Consider the following 21,690-nt stretch of genomic DNA (forward strand, 5'->3'; position numbering starts at 1 on the left):
AGAATCAATCGACTGACGTTTTCGATCAAATCTCAAACTATACAATGTCAGCTATAAATAACTGGATTTTGGACTCTGGAGCGTCTAAGTCATATACAATGAAAAAGTCAGAAATTCAAGACTATGAACGTCTTGATATAGCGATTAAAATCAAAATCGCCAATAATTAAGTGATATATGGTTACGGTAAAGGATACGTATCTATTACACCCTATTTAAGAGTTTTAGTTTACTGAGTTCCAAAGATAACCAGACGACTACTTTTAATAAACACTTTGCGTCAACTTGACTACATTATCGTTTTCAATAACTCGGTCAATATATTCGACAAAGACGAAAAGTTAGTTGTAACCGCAGAATATACTCAACATGGAATGCCTGAAATACAGACAATGCTTGTAATAACAGAAACCTTTAATGAAGACGACAATATAATCGAAAACGCTTTTTAATGGGATATAGAATCGACAAACGACAATCTCAATTCATCGAACAACATACACGACAAAAATAATCATCAACAACAAAATTGACTACCAAAGGACAAGTCCACCGAAGAGTTTCTTCAGTGGCATAAGAGACTGGGACACGCGAATTATCAAAGTCTCTATAATCTACTTACGTCTCACGGTCATAAAATTACAGTCAATCTCAAAGAATTACCTATTTGTACGACATGCGTACTTACTAAGAAAAGAACATAATATAATTGATAACCGCAACCGCGTAGCGAATAATCATGGGAATATATTCATGCAGATATAGCCGGGCTATTTCCAGTCAGCAAAGGAGGATCGAAATACTTTTTCGTTCTTATCGACGACTATTCTCGATATACGTATATAAGAACTTTAAAAACTAAAGGTGATGTGCTCTCAGCTTTCAAAAGATTTATGGCATACTTGAAGGCTCAAACGTGGAATGGCAAAACGATCACCGTCAGACGTTTTCGTTGCGATAACGGATCAGAATTCAATAATAGGTTGTTTAGAAGCACATTAGCCGCATACGGTATTCGATATGAACCATTACCGCCATATCATCACGATAGCAATGGAGTTGCAGAACGTCGCATAAGATTAATATATCTGATGACAACTGCTTTACTTTATCAAGCTAATCTTCCAACAGAATTTTGGGGTGAAGCAGTTATTACTGCAGTATATATTAAAAATCGTTTACCGGCGAAGAGTCTCGATGGAAAAACACCTTGGGAGGTTTTATATGGCAAGCAGCCTGAAATTCGACATATGAAACCTTTCGGTTGTCAAGCTTTTTATCGAATATCGTCAGACATCAGAGAAACAAAATTTAGTCTTCGAGCTAAAGAGGCTATTTTTATAGGCTACGTTGACACCTCAACTAGTTTATATAAGATATGGAATGGTAAGCATTTTAGAATTGAAAAAGATCTAACGTGGAATGAGCGAGTATATCCTTCGCTCAATGAACAAACAATTAAGACGACCGAAGACGCTGCGCAAATGCGAGCACAAGAAAAAGTCGTTCCTCAATTATCAGAGACTGCCGCACCTTATATAAATGATGGTGGGCTAGGTCAAGCTTATAAAAAGTTGACTGAACAAGAAGAACGTTCACGATTGTTAATACACAATCAACCGTCATTTATAGACGGTGGGGCAGTCGGTGGGAGTGAGCCAATAAGGTCACTTTTGACTGGACAAAACCTATCATCGAGCACGAATGTCGATGAAGAAGTTAATACATCTAGCAGAAATGTCGATGAAGAAGCTGACCAAAACTCATCGAGCATAAAAGTCGATGAAGACAACGTTGAAATAGATAGCAACGATTTAAATATCCAATCAACAAGAGAGAAGCTCGGTGACGATCGAGAAATCACTCCCGTTGATGCATCAGAAAATCAGAATTTAGCTCAAAAAGTGAATTCTATAAAATCTTCTCAAAAAAGCGTCAAACAGGTCAAAATATATGTACCAAGATCGAGAACACATAGCGGCCGCATTACAAAGCTAAGTAAAAGATGGGCCATGCTGACAATACAAGACGATTTGACAATAGAGCCAAAGTCGTATCACGAAGCTGTCTCTCGGTCAGACGCAAAACAGTGGAAGCAAGCTATCGAAGACGAGCTTCAATCTCATGAGAAGAACAAATCTTTCATGATAACAGAGCTTCCTAAAGATGCCAGAGCACTAGCATGCAAGTGGGTATTTAAGATCAAGCCAAGCACAGACAGCCGAAACAAAGCTGCGGTCAAATATAAAGCAAGACTGGTTATCCGCGGAGACTTGCAACCGGGAACAGATCTTGAAACGTATGCGCCTGTCGCTAAGCTCACCACTTACCGCATACTTATGACGGTGGTAGCTATGCTCAATCTAGAACTACATCAAATGGATGTCAAGACAGCCTTTCTATTCGCATCTCTGGATCAAATAATATATATGGAATTGCCAACAGGATATAATCGAAATATACCTTCGAAACTCAAAAATCCAGTACTAAAGCTGAACAAGGCATTGTATGGATTAAAGCAGGCACCGAGAGCGTGGAACGTCGACATCGATAAGTATCTTCGATCTATTGGCTTTCTGCCCACGACTGAAGACGAGAGCCTTTATATTAACCGAGAACTTAATGCAATTATCTTATTATATGTTGATGATCTGCTTATAGCAGCATTAAATATAACAATCATCAACGATATTAAAGAAAAATTGAAGAGCAAATACGCGATGACAGATCTAGGAGAAGCGAAGTCCTTTCTCGGTATTTATATAGAAAGAGATCGACAGAATCTTTCGATCAGACTGCATCAATCAACAATGATCGAAGGCATACTACGGCGATACGAAATGCATAACTGCAATCCCAGTCACACACCTTTAAATAACACGTTAAGCTGGACCTCAGATAACACTCAATCGCTATCATCTGTCGGTACAAATTGGTATCAGCAACTGGTGGGACAATATATGTATCTTATGGTTTCGACGAGACCGGATCTCGCTTTTACTGTGGGACGATTATCCAAATTCATGGCTTCACCGACAGAAGAGCACGGCATAGCAGCGAAATCTGTGCTTCGATATCTACAAAAGACAAAAACTATGGGTTTACTACTAGGAGGAAATGCAACTACTCCTTTAACACTTAAAGGTTATAGCGACGCAGATTGGGCTGGAGACTTAGATGACCGAAAATCAACTGGCGGTCATATGTTTTTCCTTAACGAAAGCTTGATTCAGTGGAAATCCAAGAAACAGACGATTGTCACTGATGGAACCTGGCACTCAGAATATATAGCTGCTTCAGAAGCCGCTAAAGAAGCATTATGGCTTAAACGTTTACTTATTTCGATGAAGCTCAAAATTTCAACTCCACAGTTATATATCGACAATACAGCCGCAGAACAATTAGCGGTAAATCCCAAATCACACAACAGAACGAAGCACGTTGACGTCAAATATCATCTTATTAGAGACCAAGTCAATCGCAAGGAGATTACGATTCATCGAGTATCAAGCGAAGACAATACTGCAGACATATTAACAAAAGCACTTTCTAAAGTCAAACACTGGAAACACGTCACCGACATGCATATGCGATAAACTCTTATAGTTGAAGCTGTACTCTTTTTCCTACTACTAAGCTTTTCACCCACGAAGGTGTTTTTACTTGTAGAAGGTTTTAATGAGGCAGTTCACTTGATAGAGGTTTATTTGCGGTCATTTTGCTTGGTGGGAGAAGAGAAAAACGATATATATTAAAAGCAAAATTAAATATAACAAAATACTAGAATTCAGACCCAAAACAAAGAAAGAGAGATCAAAAGCAAAGAAAAGTTAGGCCATCGAAAGGCCAGCTACGCCAGAACCGACACCCAAAGCAGCGCCACTCGGAGACGCATCGTCGTCAGAATCAAAAGGATCCCAACGAGAAGGCAAGTCGGCTGGAGGGTCTAAACCTTCCCAATCTTCGTCCTCCACTACACCAGCCTCCCACTCTTCAGGAACGACAAAGTTCTCATCTTCCTCCTCTTCTTCTTCCTCATCATCACCGCCGGCCGAAGCGTCAGTCGCGGTATCCTTCTTCTTCCGACCGAAGACACGCGACAGTCCAACGCGCCTTCTCTTCGTTGCCACACCCTTTTTAGTCGCCTTGACTTTATTTCCAGCACGAGAACGGGCGGACTTTGGCAGGACTACGGACACAAATTGTGCACCGCGACAAGTACGTCGGTCAATAGTGCAATTACCGCACTTCTTAGCCGACTCCTCTTTAAAGCCTAAGTTGGTCATCGACATTAGCGCGCGATTAAATCTAAAAGTTATAAGCGATACGTATATGCGGTCATACCTTTACAATATCTAAAAGGGCCAAGACCTCGCCTGCAATTGGTGCAGTCCCTCTTAGACTTGTAGCCATTGCTTTGTATGGCCCAACCTATAGCTTAAGTCAGATCGAAAACTACTTGCGATAAACGAAACGACTTACCCTTTTTGAAGGAAGTATCATACTTCCGAGACCGAAGACGACCGAAGGAAACACCATGCCGCAAATTAATACGACAAGTAGAGCTTTTAAGCCCTATACTAGCCAGATTCTTGTCTGACGGCATTACCGCATCTAAATTACGATTAAGTTAGCTACTAAATCTATAAAAAGAAGAAAGATCGCATACACCACTCGTTTTCAGGCTCATCATGTCCGTCGTCTAAATCCGGACCCACCGAAGCTTCGTCATCATCAGCTTTTTTACCCGTCTCTAATTTCCTTTTACCTTTATCCTTCTTATTTTTATCAGAAGGTTTTTTCGGTGGCATTATTTTTGACAGAAAAGTATTTACGGTTGAAATTTTCAAAAGAGACTTTGGAATATTTAGGGAAGATGAAGAAAACAGATTTACAAAACTAGAAAATGGTCTCTTTATACTAGAAAAAGAGAGCCAGCCAGCTAGGCTATGCTAGCAACTACCAACGAGTAATGCTTGCGGTCTAGAAGCCAACATTCTTTGTTTGAATATTCATGTTGTATAAATTATAAGCCATTTTAGGAAATCAAATGGCTTGGTGGGAGTGTTGGAAGTCATGCTTTTAGCACATCACGTGTTTACCTGATTATGTAATTAGTCTACTCTTGGCAGCTATCTGGCCTATTTCACCGTCTACAGGCTTCGGTGGATTCTAGGGGAGATTCAAAACCTAATAGGAGAACACAGTTTTTCAACAATGTCATCGAAGTCGAGTCTTAGGGCTGAAACGAGTCTAGGTAAAATTGCGAGTAGCCCTCAAGCTTCCTTGCTTTTCAAGAGCTGACCTTCTTACGGGATGAAGAAGTTTTTATAAGCCGCCGGTCATCGACCCTATTGTTGGAAAAATGAAATAGGTTTTTTTTATTTATGAACGGCTTTGAGATTTGAAAGGGGGTAATGCCTTAGCATGAAAGATAGAATAGTGAATATTTGTGGACAATTCGAAGTCCGATACACCATTCAAACTGAGAACATATCGATACGAGGAGCCGAAGATAGAAGGGTTCACGACCTCTTCTCTAAGGCCGAGGCCCGGAACCTATATAATGAACCTGATGATTCTAACGGTTCAATGGACGATGTTATATATGTTTCGGGACCCGGGACCAAAACTCAGTTTGGGGACCTCAGGACTAATATTATGACTTCTATCCATCTCCGAAAAACGTTAGCGAAGAATTACCCTGAGGAAATAAATATAGCAGGATAATGGGAAGTAGGATCGCTATCGGGAGTTAGAAGGACGTTGCTTTTCAGGAAACATGACCAACGCCGACATGAAAGAATACATGGAGTTCACTATGGAACTAGACGCTGGGTGGTGCCCGAGATGTGCATTATAGTCACTACGAATGCGGGTTCTATGGCTCCTAATGTAAGGTTCTACTACCATGCAGAATTCCATGTTGCAGATGAGGCGGGGCAAGCAGCGGGTCCGACTACTCTTGTGTCTATAGCAAACATGTACCGCACCATTCAACAATCATGCTGGGTCGGAGATCACAAAGAACTCAAACCTGTATCATTGTACGGAATACTGCCGCTCACGATCTCAAGTATAAGTAGGGTTACGGATATGAGATGCCCCCAAGTTCTGGATTCCGAATACGATGTTAGATGTCAACTACAAATCTGTTAATCCCCTCGTCAACTTCTCTGGTAAAATACAGTATTGTGGCAGGCTCATGTAAGTTTTGACCCCCTTTCTGGTCCAGCTCCTGTATTCCGTACCGACCATATGTCCTCCTTCTACCAGAGCTAATCGGAAAGACCTAGCAGTAGAAGATTTAATGAACACCCATTTTCAGGAATGCTTTGGTACTATCGAATCTCGCCTGTGGATCGATACGACTAGCCAGGAAAAGAAATTGGACAGCAAAAACTATGAGAACGTCCAACGCGAATGCGTGTGGAATGTTGGTGGGTCTCCTCGCAGATATGTATTACGGCTCTGAGGATATGGTAGCTATTATCCCATATCGCGGCCAGATAGAACCCATTCGCAAATCTATCGCACGGCATTGTCCTTCAATAAAGGATGTTATTTGTTGCCACTACCGTTACCACATTCCAAGGTAACGAGCGGAGAATCGTGGTATTTGATCCTGTCCTCGCAAACCCCAGGGCTGACGTCGGCTTTATGTCCGACACTAATAGGCTTAACATTGCGGTTTCACAGCCCAGGGACAAGTTGATTCTTGTAGGAAGTCGGGAAATGTACAAGCGCTCACACTTTCGCGGGGGTAAGGAGCATCAATTTTTGTCCGAGTTGGTACGGCTTTGCGGAGAGGAGAACGCGATTATCCCCTTTAGCAAGCTACAAGGTATCCACGCCAATAGAGTGGCAAAAGGTCTACAGGGATTGACGTTAGAGGAGCGGTAAAAGTTCGTTGGTCGATGGTGTTACGTTTTCTTTAGCTACAAACCAAAGTCCATGGCCAAATCTCTTCCAAGTTGGTCATGTTGTGATCCAATTTTGGTCATCCTCTGGTCAGCTGCAGTGCAGTGTTATAGGAACCATTGGTTGTTTATATTACACCGTTAAAAGTCAGCGAACGAAATATTTTATCCAAAATTAGATGGCATAATTCTGTAACAAACTACCCGGTGGTGTGATTCCTGTGTTTTAGATATGTATAGTCCGTGGAGCGTGCCATGGTTATTATAATGGTGATGATGATACGGCCATCGGCAATGTCGATGTCTATACGCGTACTCGGCTTTTGTTATCTGACCGCGCGAGCGTTTTGTGGGTGATGGAATATTATCTGTGAGAACTAGTACTTACTATATAATAAATACAAAGTTTAAAACTGGTCTCATAATTTGACGCTGAAAAGGGAGGGTCGTATAATATAATATTTAATATGATAGTACTTATGTATATGGACAACATCTATGTTCTGATGGGAACTTGCTACAAAGGCCCAATTCGCCTACGGAGTCTCTAAGAGCTCCCTATTGCCGCCCCGAAACCGCCTGTTTATTTGTTTTCAAGCCAGCAATAAAGCTGAGTGATGTTAACTTACTATTAGTCTCGGTCCTAGACGCCGTCAGCAGCCACAAATATTAGTATAACCCCATCGAGAAGATATATTTTCGCACTTATCGAATCCAACGGAGGGATCATGTGATCATGTTATATAGTAGAGTCTTTGTAACTAAAAGCCGCATTCCACGGCTTATAATAAGGGCTTACGTGAAAAGAAATGCCTAGGTAGAGATATTTGTAGTAACCCGGTTAGCTGGGGTGTTCAGGATGACATCGCATTGGCATCTACGCGGACTCCATACAAATGTAGCGGAGAAGTGAACTAGCTAAAAGCGATGCCGCGAGGATGGGGGAAAAATCTAGATGCCATAAATCATCCAAACTTAAAACAATCGATCTCACGCAGTTCCAACTCCACCAGTGCAGTCGTTGTAATAACTCCATCCTCTCCTACCTCCAACATATCCCAGAAATCCCAACGGCTTACCAAAAAGGATCCGCCAAACCATCAGCCCATATCCCCACGCCCCTCACATAACATCGAGCAAATTATCACAGTCATCAAAAATACAAATATTGTTAGAGAGAGCGACCTCAAACCCCCAAAAGATGATAAAATACCCGATCGCCGGAGTATACTACATATCGGAAATTAGAGAAAGCCCGCAATAACGATATTTATAACTTTGATAACCATGATAATTCGCTTGGCGTTATGTGAGGTACTTTGAGTTCGAAGGCAGACAATGTGGGAAGCTGTGGAAATATCCTGCTTGAATTTGAGTTAGGTCTCGAGGGTAGTTGTAGAGGTTAATTATGGAGAGGATGGTTGTGACGATAGCACTCTCGAAAGTTATGACAAGATCGCCTAGGGCTCCGCAAACATGTCGCCGCCTCACTGAGAGTTTTCTTCTTAGTGTGAGATAGTGGAATAGTCTCTGGGAGACTGCCAACTATCTAGCTGATCCATCAACTGTACATAGGTAAAATGGACGGTATAGAGCGGTGGGCAGTACGCTCGCCTATAAGCCGGGATGAACGAAGGTGTTTATTGAATGAAAGGTCTAAATAACAAGAGCTCGCGTTATGGATATAACATAAGATGCCGTAAAACGATGAATGCTCGTTTGTATATGTATGAGTCGTGAATGAATAATAAGATGTGTGTCTCTCAGAACCTAGCATAGCAGAATACAATTTATAGACAGAATGAATGAATGCGCCATACGCCAAGTTGCGTTGAACAATAAAAATGCAACAGGTCACGTGCCACCACCTCTATTGGTAGGTGCAGCCTCCTGCATACCTACCACCTTCACCACATTAGGTTGGTTGAAAAATTATGGGGCCAAGGGGTAGTGATATATATGAGGATGCTGGGAATGCTTGAAGGTAATATCTGGGGGTAATGTCTAGGGTAGTGTTGGGTGGTGGTATGATTTAACAAGTTGTGATTGAGAATATGAGGAAATTGAAGGAATGTTTTGCTCGGTAAAACCCGGAAGCCGGTACTGCACTTCACTCTCTAGGTTTCGCAGGTATTGATATATCATCGATGAGCTCGCGGGAGTGCCAAGGTGATAGCAGGGTGTGCTGATTGGTCACGATCTGTTTTCTTTTGTACTCTTCTTTTTCCCTGTGATTTTGGGTTTTGTGATTTTCGAAATTACTGGCCTTCTGATGGCGTTTGCTTCTCCGCCTGCGGCCTTTGTCTTCTTCTTCCTGCACTTGTCCATAGTCGTCCCTGGCAGTGCTGGCAGTTGACGAGCTGACTGCTTTTTCTTGTGTTTCGGTGATTTATAGTGGTTCCGCCAAAAGTCATCCCGTGCGAACCGTTCCATGCGCACGGAAGAAGCGGACAACCTGTGCAATGGTAAAAATGTGCCATGAAATCACGGGCTTCATGGTATTTGCTTGACAACCGGGGCATTTGTGTTCTGGGTCTCCCGACTTTACTCAAGTCATCTTTCTTTTGGCCCTCCTTTAGTGAGTGGATTCCGGATTGTCATCTTTCTCCACTTATAATTATCGTTGTTAGGGTCATGGTATTGTTCAAGGCATAAAGAGTGAGGTCCTCGGGTATCCGAAGCCTACAAAACCCGACTAAAAAACCGTTCGGCGCCGCTCGACGTTAACTGCAGTCCCCGTTGCCATTTCCTTGCCATTGCTGCCGCCATCGGCCCACGATTGAACCCCTTCCCACTGCCGATGAAACTTGCACCTTCCATCTCGATAGCGGTTTCCGGCGCATCCGAACATCCCTGCTGGGAATGTTGGGAACCGCCACTGAAGTCAGCACGGGATTCTTGATAGCTAAAACAATCGGACTGCTTGCCGTTCCGGCCGTTCTTCAAACAGCAAGGATCGCTTTCGAGGAGAAAGTGATAGCGAGGGTAGTGCCGATGGAAATTCGTGTGCTTCTGAAATCACCAACATCTGCCTCCGCTGGTCAAGCGCCTCAGAGCCTTCTAATCCAAACGACAGTTAGGAGACTTGCTGCGTAATAATTCTCTAGATTATTCGGTTTGGGCGCGGTGTAATGCCTTGGTCTTCGTGGAAATCCATTCTGGGAGAATTTTGATGACGAAAGTGTGGAGTCTATTGCTGTCGAGCTGAACACGTAGAGCACTATAAAATACTTCGCTTGATCAAAGACGGGGAAATCGATCGAAACATTTCAGGAGTTGTTTTGTCGGCTTCTGGTTTGTCGCTGTTTCCAAATCCGGTAGCAAAACATCCTTTTCAGCTGTATTAACACTTCAGTCGACAGAAGTACTCTGTGTTCCGGAGGAGAAGAAACCAAGAGGCGAAGTCACAGCGACCCGAAACGGAAAAACACAGGAGACCATACGTATCGGAGGCCAAAACAATACAGAAACAGAAACTGGAGCTGACGAGAGGCCGGAGAAGGTAGTTTGGCGGTTCTTCGGTCGGCTGGCAAAGACAGAGACGGAAAACCCTAGCCAGCCAGCCATTCCTCAGCCAAAGCAGAGAAAAAGGCTTTGTAGCAGCACTTGAGATATCTAGAGCTAGCAGGGTAGGCAGCTCTGGAGGAAATTCGAGGGAGGTGGGACTCTAGACATTCCAACAACCACAACCACCAGACCGCCAGGCCTCCAGCAAAACTGCTTTTACGGAAGAGAAATCAAAACTAAAATAAAGCAGAAAATGCATAATACTGAAAGACAAGGGGAAATATAAAGGGCTACTATGACCAATTCGCTTCAGTTGGCTGGATGGAGTCAGCTAGCAATGGAGAGGAACTTCACAACTTCATAGTTGCTCTAATTGTGATCCTGGTTCTCTGGCCAGCCGGCTATTTGCCTGCCCGTTCGCCGAACAATTTATGACGAACCCGTACAAAAGCCAAATTGTTGACGGCAACATACAAGTTCAAATTATGGACGAACAAAAGGTAATGCAGATCGATAATTCAGACCTCCGGGTTTGGCTATGCCTCAATCCAGCGGTGTAGTTAATCTCCAGAGTTTTGTGATAGTTGGCTTATACATGGGTCTTCGTACACTCACTGCTATAGCCTGGAAGTCTTTCCTACGGAATTTTCCTGTTCCCAGTTGAAAAATATTGAGGAAAAAACTGCTTCGTTTGAATGTGATTCCGCTACAGGGCTTCATCGTGGTCACGTGACCGCAACACAACATGATGCCCTTCACATTCTTTCCCTCATCCTGTATCGTGTCTATTTAAAGGACCACCTATTTTCGTGTAGATTAGCATCCATCGATCAATCCAAATTACTATTTACTTCTCCAATTCTTGATTCCCAATAAGAGGATTCTCTATTCCAAAATAACTTCAGAAAACAATCACGAAGCCATTAGGTTCCTTAGGTTCCTCTACAGTCCTAAGGTTGTGTTATTTTTGGTGTTGCTTGTGTTGTTGTGCTTGTTGAAAACTAAGAGTTCTCTATTGGGTTAAGAATCTCCTCTAGAATCACCGAAGCCTGTAGACGGCTGTTCTCGAGGCGACTGCTTGTGGAACCTTTATTTCATTGGTTGGCATGATGTCATCCTGAACCCACATTATATAGTGCCTGAAGTTCAGCTCTGCCACACAATCACGTGGTCGAATGGATGCATAGATAGGACTTCTTTTCCAAGAATCGTGATTTCTATATTCAAACCCCCCACTACTTTTTACGGGATCTACTCACGTCCCTAAAGTTTCTCCGCTTTAACGCAGATCAAGACGGGCTCTTGAGCCCTTATATTCTCCCGCTATCATCTCAGAATTACAGTTCACAGTAGCGATCCGCCGCAACCTCTTACGCGTATACGGCAAGTGGGTCTGCAGCTTTTATGCAAGATATGTCTGGAGATCAGAGCTGACGAACAGGGTGACATAGTGAGGCTAGAAAAGGCCGGAGAAGTGTGGATATTCCCAAAGGCAACAAATGGCAGAACAGCAGGAAGAATTCCGACCCTGACCGGATTAATAGATTGTGGCGGGATGTTCCTAAAGCTCATGATAAGTTTCCTGTAGGCGCAAGCGCGGGGCCTTCCTCAAAACCCCCATCACAGTTAGATACCGATGCTATGGACCGTATGGCAGAAGCTATTCTCGGGGATATAATGAATCCGGGGCAACAGAAAGGAGCAGATATAAACGCTCCAGGAGAGCGAGCACCCACTTATTGCTACCCTATCGTCAAAGATTACGATTGCACGGTTATCATATCTCCCAATTCCGAAGTAATCCACTTTCAGGTTTCGGCCCATACACTCTCCTGCTCATCAGTTATTCTTAAGGGCCTGCTTAGAAAAATTACCGAAACCAGCGGGTCGGATGACGAGAGACGAAAAGACAAAGTCCCCAGCGTTCGCCTAGAGCTAGAGGGTGACCCAATTCTATTCGATATGATCTTTCGGGTTATTCATGGCAATGCCCGCGAGATCCCGTTGAAGAATGTAACTTTCGAACAATTCACACAGATTGCGTTTTTGTGTCAGAGATACGAGTGGCACGCGGCGCTTCAGCCATGGACACAGTATTGGCTTGAAAAATATGAAAAGCACGCCTTAGAACCCGGTTTCGAAAACTGGTTGTACATTACGAAAGTTTCAATACCGGGAAGCATGTATCAGAGATTATTAGCCTACTAGGGGATAGCTGTGGTATTTTCCCAGATGGAAGAGTCCCTTCGCCTAGTGCTGCGCAACCAGGATGCAGAAGGACTTTTTTAAGAGGTAAACGGGTGGTAGATGCGAAACTTTGGCTATCATTGACTTTCTGTAAGTAGCCTCGGTGAGACTTCGGACAGTGGTGCGAGACCTCTGTATATCATCCACATATTAACATTTAGGTTTAGTTCAAGTATCGAGATTAAGAGGCAAAAAGGTCAACCACCTTGTTTACCATCTCAAGGAGATCTTATGGCTCGTTAAGTATCCCTCGACAGCATGCAATGATATATGCCTCAGCTCAACTCATGGGATTATTCAAAGATCGCTAGAACAAATGGGCCTTTGGATATTACTTGAGGACAGCATGCAATGACACGGGCCCGTAATCGAACTTCGACGAAGAATGGGGAAAGTTAAACTTTTTAACTACGCCCTCTTATCCACCGCGCATAGCTGTGTAGTGGTAGCTGCAAAGGATCAACTTGCGTCTTGTATCAAGGGAATGGCTTGTTGCGAGGTTTTTGCGAGTAGGGGTAGTAGTCAAGATCGGCTAGTAAAGTACCGATATTATCTGAGTTATAGTCATTGGTTTCGGGTTTCGGGCGTGTTATCACTCTTAGGATTGTCGGGCCAGCTGGCGTGCGCATGATTGGTTGTGCGTTTACGTTAACGCTCGTAACGTTTCTTAAAATCCTATCCTTTCAGATAATCTTGATTCCAACGATTGCGATAAATATGACGTTTTCTCCTTTATTCACGTTTCAAAACAGAATTGAAATCTTGGGATCTCAAATGTGCGTCCGCCATGGCGGTTAATGAATGAGGAGCACTAGTGCATGTGCACGCATATGACCCATACTAGCTTCGAGTATACATGTACCAAACAAAGATATCTACTCCCACCCCCATATCGTGCCTGGAACATAAGACTACTTCCTTATAGCTTCAAGTACGACGAACGATATGAACACACCTTCGGACGTCATTAAAACGCAAGATTTTATTGTTTTGAGGCCTGGAACTACAAGACTACAGTGGACTGAAACTTATATTTTAGTTACAAGTTAAAATAACTAATTTTGGTAGACTGGTTGGTATTGTGGTAGTCGCAGGTTGGTGGGCAGGCTGTTGCAATACTAGTACCATACAACACACTAATGGGCAGGTTCACAGACAGGTTCACAGACAGATTCACACAGCGATACCAGCCTGCCTGCCTGCAAGCAAACAGGCCAATAGCTGGCGGGTAGGCTGGCGGGTAGGTTAGTCACTAGCTAATAAATAAATTGTAACAACTCCAGCAACCGAGACTGCCAGCTTAACTACCAAGTCCATAACTTCATAAAAATTAACTATTCTAATTTGTAACTAAAATATAAGCTTCAGTAGACTGTAGTCTTGTAGTTCCAGGCCTCAAAACAATAAAATCTTGTGTTTCAATGACGTCCGAAGGTGTGTTCATATCGTTCGTCGTGCGCTCATGTCTCGGTGATATCGATACCTCCTTGTGTTGTTCCTAACGCTTCTTCGTCACCTTTTACCAACTCCCCCTCCCCGTAATGTTCTTTACTCCCGACACGCCCCTTTCCCCCGCAATCGCAATCACAAATATAAAATGTAGCCCAAGACCACTCTCCAAGCGGCTGGGAAAATTTCTCCAGGTGCCGGAAGAAAAACTCATCACGTAGCACTCCATACTGCTCTTCCGAGAAATATATCAACTGATGTTCGACCTTTCCTTTATATCGGATATCGTGGTCGTAAATCGGATCTCCCGAAGGGGTGTAATAACCCATAAATTTCGTTGGGTACCGCTCTTTGAAATTGCGGCAGTGATCGTACCTATCCTCATCGCAACAACTGCAATCAAAATCATCGCATGGCTCGGGCCATGAAATATCGACATTATCTAGCCCAATCAGCGGCCCGAAGGGATCGTATAGGTCCAGCCCACATTCCGATATTGATGATTCCGCCCCCATATTTTCAACCTAAGAGTATAACTTTTATCCCGTCAGATAAGGATGAATAAAAGCTCAATGTTGTATATTTAAATTTTCAAGAGCAATAATTTTAGTTCAGAACATATGACATGTTTCTAAAGGGAATAATAAGATTTTGGCTGATCCAAAAGAACCTTAGAAATAAGAGTTTGAGCTTCCGGGATCAGAGGGATTACCAGGTGAGGTTTTTGTATAGGAAAAATTTCCTGAACACCCCACTCGAAAATAGATGCCTCGGCATAAATTGATCCTGCTTTAGCTCTAATTTGGCTCGGAAAGTACCTTCAAGTGCCGCGTGAGACTGTATTCAAGGTGTTCGCTGGGTACAACACATAAAATGCAATACGAGGCTAAGAATCCGTCAAAGAAAATATAGAACTTTAGCCTGAGGACCTTTAATGGAAGTTAAGGTCGATATATGTGGGATCCTTATTGTGTTGCATGAGTACCCCCAGGGTGCCTAAGCACATAGGTTTTGCCACGGAACTGTCTCGCTTTCCCGATATTATATCTGGCGAAAGTGTATGTAAGATACCTACATCTCACGCCCCCGCTAGTCAAACTTCAATAGCTAGTTGATATGTTCCGAATTTAAGATGGGTCCTTTGAGAATCAAAGTTTGGATCCATGAACACTTTCATATATACAATGTATTCGCCTTCCTTTGTTTCTAACAGCTATATACACTAGCAATATTTTCATCTTAACAGATATTTCTGCTGCCGTTACCTGACAAGCTCCACTTGATGTTGGTACCACATGGAGACTCTCTTACAGAAGTATTGTCAACCTTCAAAGTAATCGATATGTCTCTGTTATTTGCAAACTCAGTTCGAGCCGCAAGACGAACTTCTCCGCCTCCATTAACAGTACCACCTTTGATGGCTACATTATAGCAATTCTCAATGAGAATAGCATTATTGCCATTACTCGCGAGATCAACAGTTTGAATTTCGGCTCCACCAGATTGGGAGACACAGAAGATACCACGACCGCCGCCACGGGAAACAACCTTGTCGACATAGATGTTGGTGTTCCAGTTCCCAGAACCCCGACCGTTCTCATTTGCAAATCTCAATGTTGCGTAACCAGTGCCGGTAGCCACATTGTTTCCGTCAACCAGGCCGACTTTCGCATCATTAGTCTTCTGCAACAATAGGCCGCATTCACCACAGTTTCGGGCAATAACTTGGTTAATAGTGAGACCGTTGATATTCCATGTCTCGACAGCATGACTGCCAGCGCCGGTAACTCGAATAGTATCCATCTTGACATTGTAGTTCGCTGCCTCATCACGATGGAATCGAATACCCAATCCGCCGCTAAGGTTCATAGTAATCTGACCAAGGGTAAGGTCTCGAGTACCATAGAAGAGGAGACCAAAATAAGGATTACCAGTCATGGTAAGATATGGGATCGTGACACCGGTCGTTCCAGTCGACTCAATGGCACCACGACCGCTTCTGTTTCCAACATCGATAGTACCACAAACTTCGAAAGTCTTGCCGCTACCAATGGAAATCGTATTTGCGCCAATCGATCCGGATGCAATCACGGAAACTCTTTGACCGCTACTAATACCATTGACGGCGGCGTTGATCGCCGATAGGTAATTGTTGCCTGTGTAGAGAGTGGTTCCGCTTTTGTTTTTAGTAGTATAAGAGCTGCTAGAGCCTGTTACTGTTACATCCGGAGTACCCCCACCACAGCCGCCACTGTTCGTCGGCTGTGTGTTTCCACCTGTAGTAGTTCTAGTTGTCGTTTGAGGGTTGCTTCCACCGCATGTTCCTGAAACACATTGAGAATACCATTCATTGGAATACTATATCTCGAGTCAGGTAATGCCATACATCCAAAGCTCCAGGATAACGGGGTCCTACTTGACAGCACGCTCCTGAAACACAGGTGGTGGGCCCTGTCCACCCATTGCCACCGCCTAGTCAAATAAGTTAGAGGAAGCTGCTGCTATTTTTTCTTCTAAGATGTGCGACCTACATTGACCCCAAAGCGGTGCTTGAGCAAGAGCAGGAACAGCTGCAAGCAAAGCAGTGATAACCGCTAGCGAGTGCATTTTTAGAGAATTTATAGTTTTATTCCTAAGAATATACTATTTTCGCCGTCCGTAATAGAATTTAAATGGCTTGGTTCATCAAGCAAAGTATACTTGTTATCGCTATCGCCGGGCAGATCACCCAGATATTTATATTGCTGCGACATTCGAAATGAGTTGGGAAGGTCAACGTTAGCAGTCTTCTTGTAGGACCGAGCGTTTCTCCGAATCTAAAGATCATTACGGCAGGAGGCCCGCGGAGGAAGGCCCGTTTCCCCCGAAGGGGGTGTAACAATGTTATATCTAGAAATGGATGAGCCATATATTTGCCAGGATAGGCTGCCGCTTAGCTAACCGAGATCATGAAATAACTAACCCGACCTTAACTTGCAAATATAACTTCTTCCATGGTTCTAACTGCAAGAATGACTAGGCCGAAAGGGACTTCAGAATGGTTATGAAGTAGTACACGAATATTACTGGTGGGAAAACATTGAGACGAAATTCATACGTATATCAAAGTTGAAACAAATCACGCACCGACAAGAATTCCAAGCCGGGAGATCGAGGAAGGTTCCAAGAAAACATTGGAATGGAATTGAAGGCAATACTGTTCCAAGAGTCTTGGGGCAGGCATACCCTTGCGTACTTATGTGTCGGCTAATGATTTTACCAGGTACCGGTCCGGATTACCACTTATAAAGTATCGAATAAAATAATAGTAATATTCGCCTAAATTTCTCCACAAACTAGGAAAGAGAGATCTATGCCCCTGAGAAAACTGGACCGCGGCCCACAATATTTAGAGAATAAGGAGACATATACTCTGTACGATACGAGATTTTTCGATCCTAGCGGATTCCAACATATCAGTGGTGTGTACTTTTGTTATCGGCCGTGTATGTCTTGTACAATCTCTAACTAACTGCACAACGATTCATTGCGCCTCACTTGGTGGCACTTGAGACGGTAATTAGTGTTGGAAAATGCAAAATAGTGGCCAACTAGGCCATGGTACCAAACTTGTACTTCATCAGTATTATAGCCCCAATATACCCCCGACAATTAGCAAAACCCAATACCACACCGCTACCACGACATTCTGAGCGAAAATATCCCCCCCCAATAAACGAATCATCGCAGATACTCTCGTATACGAAGGTATATAACTACCGAAGTGAATAATGACTAACTATCTAGCCTCCACTCGTTTAAACTAGAGCCCGACTTCAATTCTTTGTAATAGTCCTTGTAGCCTGGCACACTTGAAGGCGTGTCCTCGCGATTGCGCCTGGCGCCAGCCCATTGATAATATCCATCTAGACTCCGCCAACCCTCGGCTGTGCGTTCCGCACCAGCCAGTCTGAGCAACTCAAGAACTTCCAAAGCACTTCTATGTCCCTCTCTATGCGTTTGGACATATCGACACCTGGCTTTGAATGCATCGTCCACTGCAGTCCCATAATGACCACCCCGTGCATTAATATCAGCACTCTTACTCAACAGCATTTGAAATTTTTGAGAGGCGCTCCTTGTTTTCCATGACAGATCGACGCAGCCTGTAGGGCATTTCCATATCGCCCGCCTTTAGCCTTAACATCAGCACCTGCATTCAATAGTGTTTCGACTATATCATCGAAAGGGCCGAATTAGGCACGACGCGCTGCACCCGCAGCGGCCGCCTGTAGAGCGTTGCCATAAAGACCACCCTGAGTGTTAACGTTTGCACCAGCATCTAGCAGCACTCGGGCGACTGTTGTGGCCAATTGTTTACCACCAAGCTCATAGCCATAGCAAACACTCCCGGCAATCGCACTCCCATGCGTTCTTAGCATTGACATCAACACCGGCATCCAGTAGAAGTTGAATAAGATCGGATAAGTCTCCTATGGCATTTTCCTCCAAACCCACGCCCTCTTTTATTGCTTGTACCTATAAATTACCGTACTTGTAACTGCCGCTATGGCCACCGATAGACACACCTGCTTCAGTTAACGTAGAAATAACATCGACAGTCCCTCTCAGTTGCGCGCGCATTCCCTCTTCGTCCATAAATGTGGAGGGCATATGAAATTTCCAGCTCAAGATACAACGAATCCGGACCTTCATCAAGATCCATCCCAGCGTCCAGGAGCATGTCAAGTGTTTGGAATTCGTAATCGTAAGCCATACGCACAACCGCTTGCAAAGCAGTGACACAGCCGTCCCACCGGGCCTCAATGTCAACACTGAGCTTCCGATGAGCGTTTGAAGGAGATGCGTGCATCCACGTAGACAAAAGATTAAAAACAAGCTTGTGCCAGTGTTGTATTCGTCGAATTCGCATTCCAGCTCATCAGCAAGGTCATGATCTTCGAATAATCCGTTCACTTCTTGCAGAATCTACTTCAGTACTAGAAATGCTTTCGGGCAATCTTGGAAGCATTGGAGAAATGCTCCTTGTCCCACTCCTTCTCGCTCAGCCGTCTCTGCGTAACGGAATATTTCAGAGGCTGCATAATCGAGAAACGCATATTTCTCCTTCACAGACCTCCAATATTTCCAATCAGCTAATGACAAATCTGCAAAGGCTCGACCGTTCCGATGTATTCCCAGCAGGAGGGAACGATTTTGTGATGCGTGATACCAACAATATTTGTAAACTCCGCATCCAACATCTGAAGCCCGTGATTTCGAAGTAAAAAGTCTTCGACCGTTTGGTAAAAGAATTAAACTCGGGATCGGACGACACATACCGCACTTCAATAAGTCCCTGAAAACGTGAGTGATAAGCCGGTTAATCACTTCGTCGGTTACTGTCGCGCCATCTCTTGAACCCCCTGGGGCCGTCCCAGGCAAAACAGCGTAAAATGCCCTTTGGTCGAAGGGGCCAAACGGATCGCTAGAGAAAAGCAGAAGCAGAAACATAAATACCCTTCGAGCTTTACGTGAGTTGTCTTTCTCCAATATTATGCAGAAAACCTGATTGAGACTGCTAGGTATCCCCCGAACTATCTGGTTTGCAGCAGAAGGATCACCATTATCAAGTTCTTGATTGACCATATTTACAACAAGAACAACCCACAAGAAGATGCCTTCCGCTCCCCGGAGAAATTTCATTTTAATAGTTCGTCACTCGTTCTGAGATTGGCCTGGATGTAGATAGTGATATCTTTGGTGTGCTCCTTTCCTCCGTCAACAACTAAATCGAGCATTTTTCCCACAGTAATATTTGGATAATGGCGACTTGAGAGGTAGATTTTCAAAGAACTAGCAAGAGCTAAGAAATGAAACAACTCTTCGTACTTCGGCCTCGGAAGACTCATCCAGAGCGTCCACGAGTAGAATAACCGGTCGGATGGGTATTAGCTCCTTTAAGAGGCTTTCCAGTTTACCTTCGCGCCATTCCCAAGATTTCCCATGTTTCTTCTCTTTGTCTCTGAATTGCGGCATGAAAAGATCACGCGCCTTTGGATCTTTATTTATGATCCGGTACAATAATGATCGGAGTAAGCCGAGGCGTGATTTTTCTAGAACCATATCCCGGGCGTGGAAAAGTATGACACTATAAGATGATTCGGGAAGGCATTTTCGCAGTACTTTAATGTGTGTTTCATTAGCGAAGATTGCTAGAACCGATATACGAGGCCATACAAACCTGAGAGCGCGTCTCCAACTAATTCCGGCTGTCTTTTTAGATTAGTTCCTATGAGACCACCATATCCTTGAGTCGAGGGCAAAATCAAAAGCAAATCTTTGGTGTAGGCTGTTGCTGTTGCCGCTGCGTATCCCTACCAGCTCTTGTTTTTATGAGAATCAGAGTAGTCGCAAATCCCCCGGACTACTAAATATGGAACTCTGTCTGCCAAACCAGCCGCTTCCATTTCAAAGCAGTAGGCCGAAAATTGCTGAGAAATAAGATCTCTCGTCAATCCATGCTTCACGGCCTGATTTCCCGATGCGATTACACCGTAGTGTATCTCAGGGTCGTCTGCTGCTCGTGTAAGCCGTCTTATGATTTCTTCAAGATCACAATTGTCGCATGTATCTCCCGAAATGTGGTCGTAGTGAGCCTGGAGCAATATATCTTCTTTTCAGGAGGTGAGAATGTGCTTATATTGTCTGGGAACCTTTTTAGAGCCTCCCCTAGATGTTCTAGAACTCCATTACTGTCCGCTCGTAATTTCGATATCAGCATTAAGAGCTCCTGAGGCGGTTTATCCAAACAGCGCGGTTGTTCGAAGACGCCATCAGCTCCAGTTTTACCACGGTCGTATTGCACAACTCCAAGGAATTTTCCAGACGGTGTGCTTACTACAACGTCACCTCGTCGGATATCAACTGTCGCCATGGGCGCCCCACCTCGAACACCCACCAGGAAATAGAACCGAATGGATGGGAAGTTTAACTGCATCGGAGTAGCCAGCCGCCGTAATTCCATATACCCCTGAAGACAACCATCCAATAGCAATATTGTGGTTACCAATTTCCCCAAATATATATCCGCTATAGTTGCTAGAATGATTCGGTAAGTCAGAATGGTGGTGGATATCGTCAAGGATAATACGTGCCGCAGCCATTTCTAGAGGTAAAGCGCAGACCCATCCAATTGTGTAATAGTCTTGGAGTAAAGTTTTATGGTTACCCAATGATGGGGATTTCTCTTATGCTCATTGTCCATCACTTCCCGATTTCTTTTAGACATTCTTAGGATGCGTTTTTCCCAAGGGGCGGGACCATGTTTCAGTGTAGTTGCTTTCTTGCGAGTTTATCAAGTTTTTGTTAAAGACAAGGTCTGCCGGCTGGTCGGTTCGAACACAAATGCGAGGAGGAAAAACGAAAAGAGTAGCTAAAATGGTATGTGGGAAGCATGGATAGGGGTATAGGTATATAGGGTGAGAAATTGAGATGTAAGAATCAGCGAGCGGGGTTCTGAGGTTATAAAAGCTGTCGGGCTTAAGGATTACACGTATGCCTGTAGTTTTCCAGCCACGTCATATCC

General features: G+C 43.8%; 4 protein-coding genes across 5 annotated transcripts; 2 read left to right on the plus strand and 2 right to left on the minus strand.

Moving 5' to 3' along the window:
- Window positions 1–1,484: 1,484 nt before the first annotated feature.
- Window positions 1,485–3,596, plus strand: DFL_005791 (uncharacterized protein; the record flags this gene model as incomplete). The annotated part of the gene is made up of 1 exon (XM_067635102.1): window positions 1,485–3,596. One exon carries the CDS (start codon window positions 1,485–1,487, stop codon window positions 3,594–3,596), a length of 2,112 nt encoding a protein of 703 aa, XP_067489567.1.
- Window positions 3,597–3,830: 234 nt separating this feature from the next.
- DFL_005792 (uncharacterized protein) lies at window positions 3,831–4,811 on the minus strand (the record flags this gene model as incomplete). The annotated part of the gene is made up of 4 exons (XM_067635103.1): window positions 3,831–4,273; window positions 4,345–4,431; window positions 4,483–4,614; window positions 4,670–4,811. The coding sequence occupies 4 exons, from the start codon at window positions 4,809–4,811 to the stop codon at window positions 3,831–3,833; spliced, it is 804 nt and encodes a 267-aa protein (XP_067489568.1).
- Window positions 4,812–11,533: 6,722 nt separating this feature from the next.
- On the plus strand, window positions 11,534–12,917 carry DFL_005793 (uncharacterized protein; the record flags this gene model as incomplete). Of its 2 annotated transcripts, none has more annotated exons than XM_067635105.1 (5): window positions 11,534–11,538; window positions 11,716–11,814; window positions 11,879–12,577; window positions 12,735–12,764; window positions 12,842–12,917. In XM_067635105.1, the coding sequence occupies 5 exons, from the start codon at window positions 11,534–11,536 to the stop codon at window positions 12,915–12,917; spliced, it is 909 nt and encodes a 302-aa protein (XP_067489570.1). The 2 variants fall into 2 exon arrangements, with proteins under 2 accessions (XP_067489570.1, XP_067489569.1); XM_067635104.1 differs by having other exon boundaries at window positions 11,763–11,810.
- A 2,445-nt stretch (window positions 12,918–15,362) lies between these two features.
- On the minus strand, window positions 15,363–16,730 carry DFL_005794 (uncharacterized protein; the record flags this gene model as incomplete). The annotated part of the gene is made up of 3 exons (XM_067635106.1): window positions 15,363–16,481; window positions 16,540–16,595; window positions 16,655–16,730. 3 exons carry the CDS (start codon window positions 16,728–16,730, stop codon window positions 15,363–15,365), a joined length of 1,251 nt encoding a protein of 416 aa, XP_067489571.1.
- Window positions 16,731–21,690: the final 4,960 nt, after the last annotated feature.

This window comes from Arthrobotrys flagrans (assembly GCF_004000055.1).
Source record: "Arthrobotrys flagrans strain CBS H-5679 chromosome Unknown unitig_9, whole genome shotgun sequence".
NCBI classification, from domain to species: domain Eukaryota; kingdom Fungi; phylum Ascomycota; class Orbiliomycetes; order Orbiliales; family Orbiliaceae; genus Arthrobotrys; species Arthrobotrys flagrans.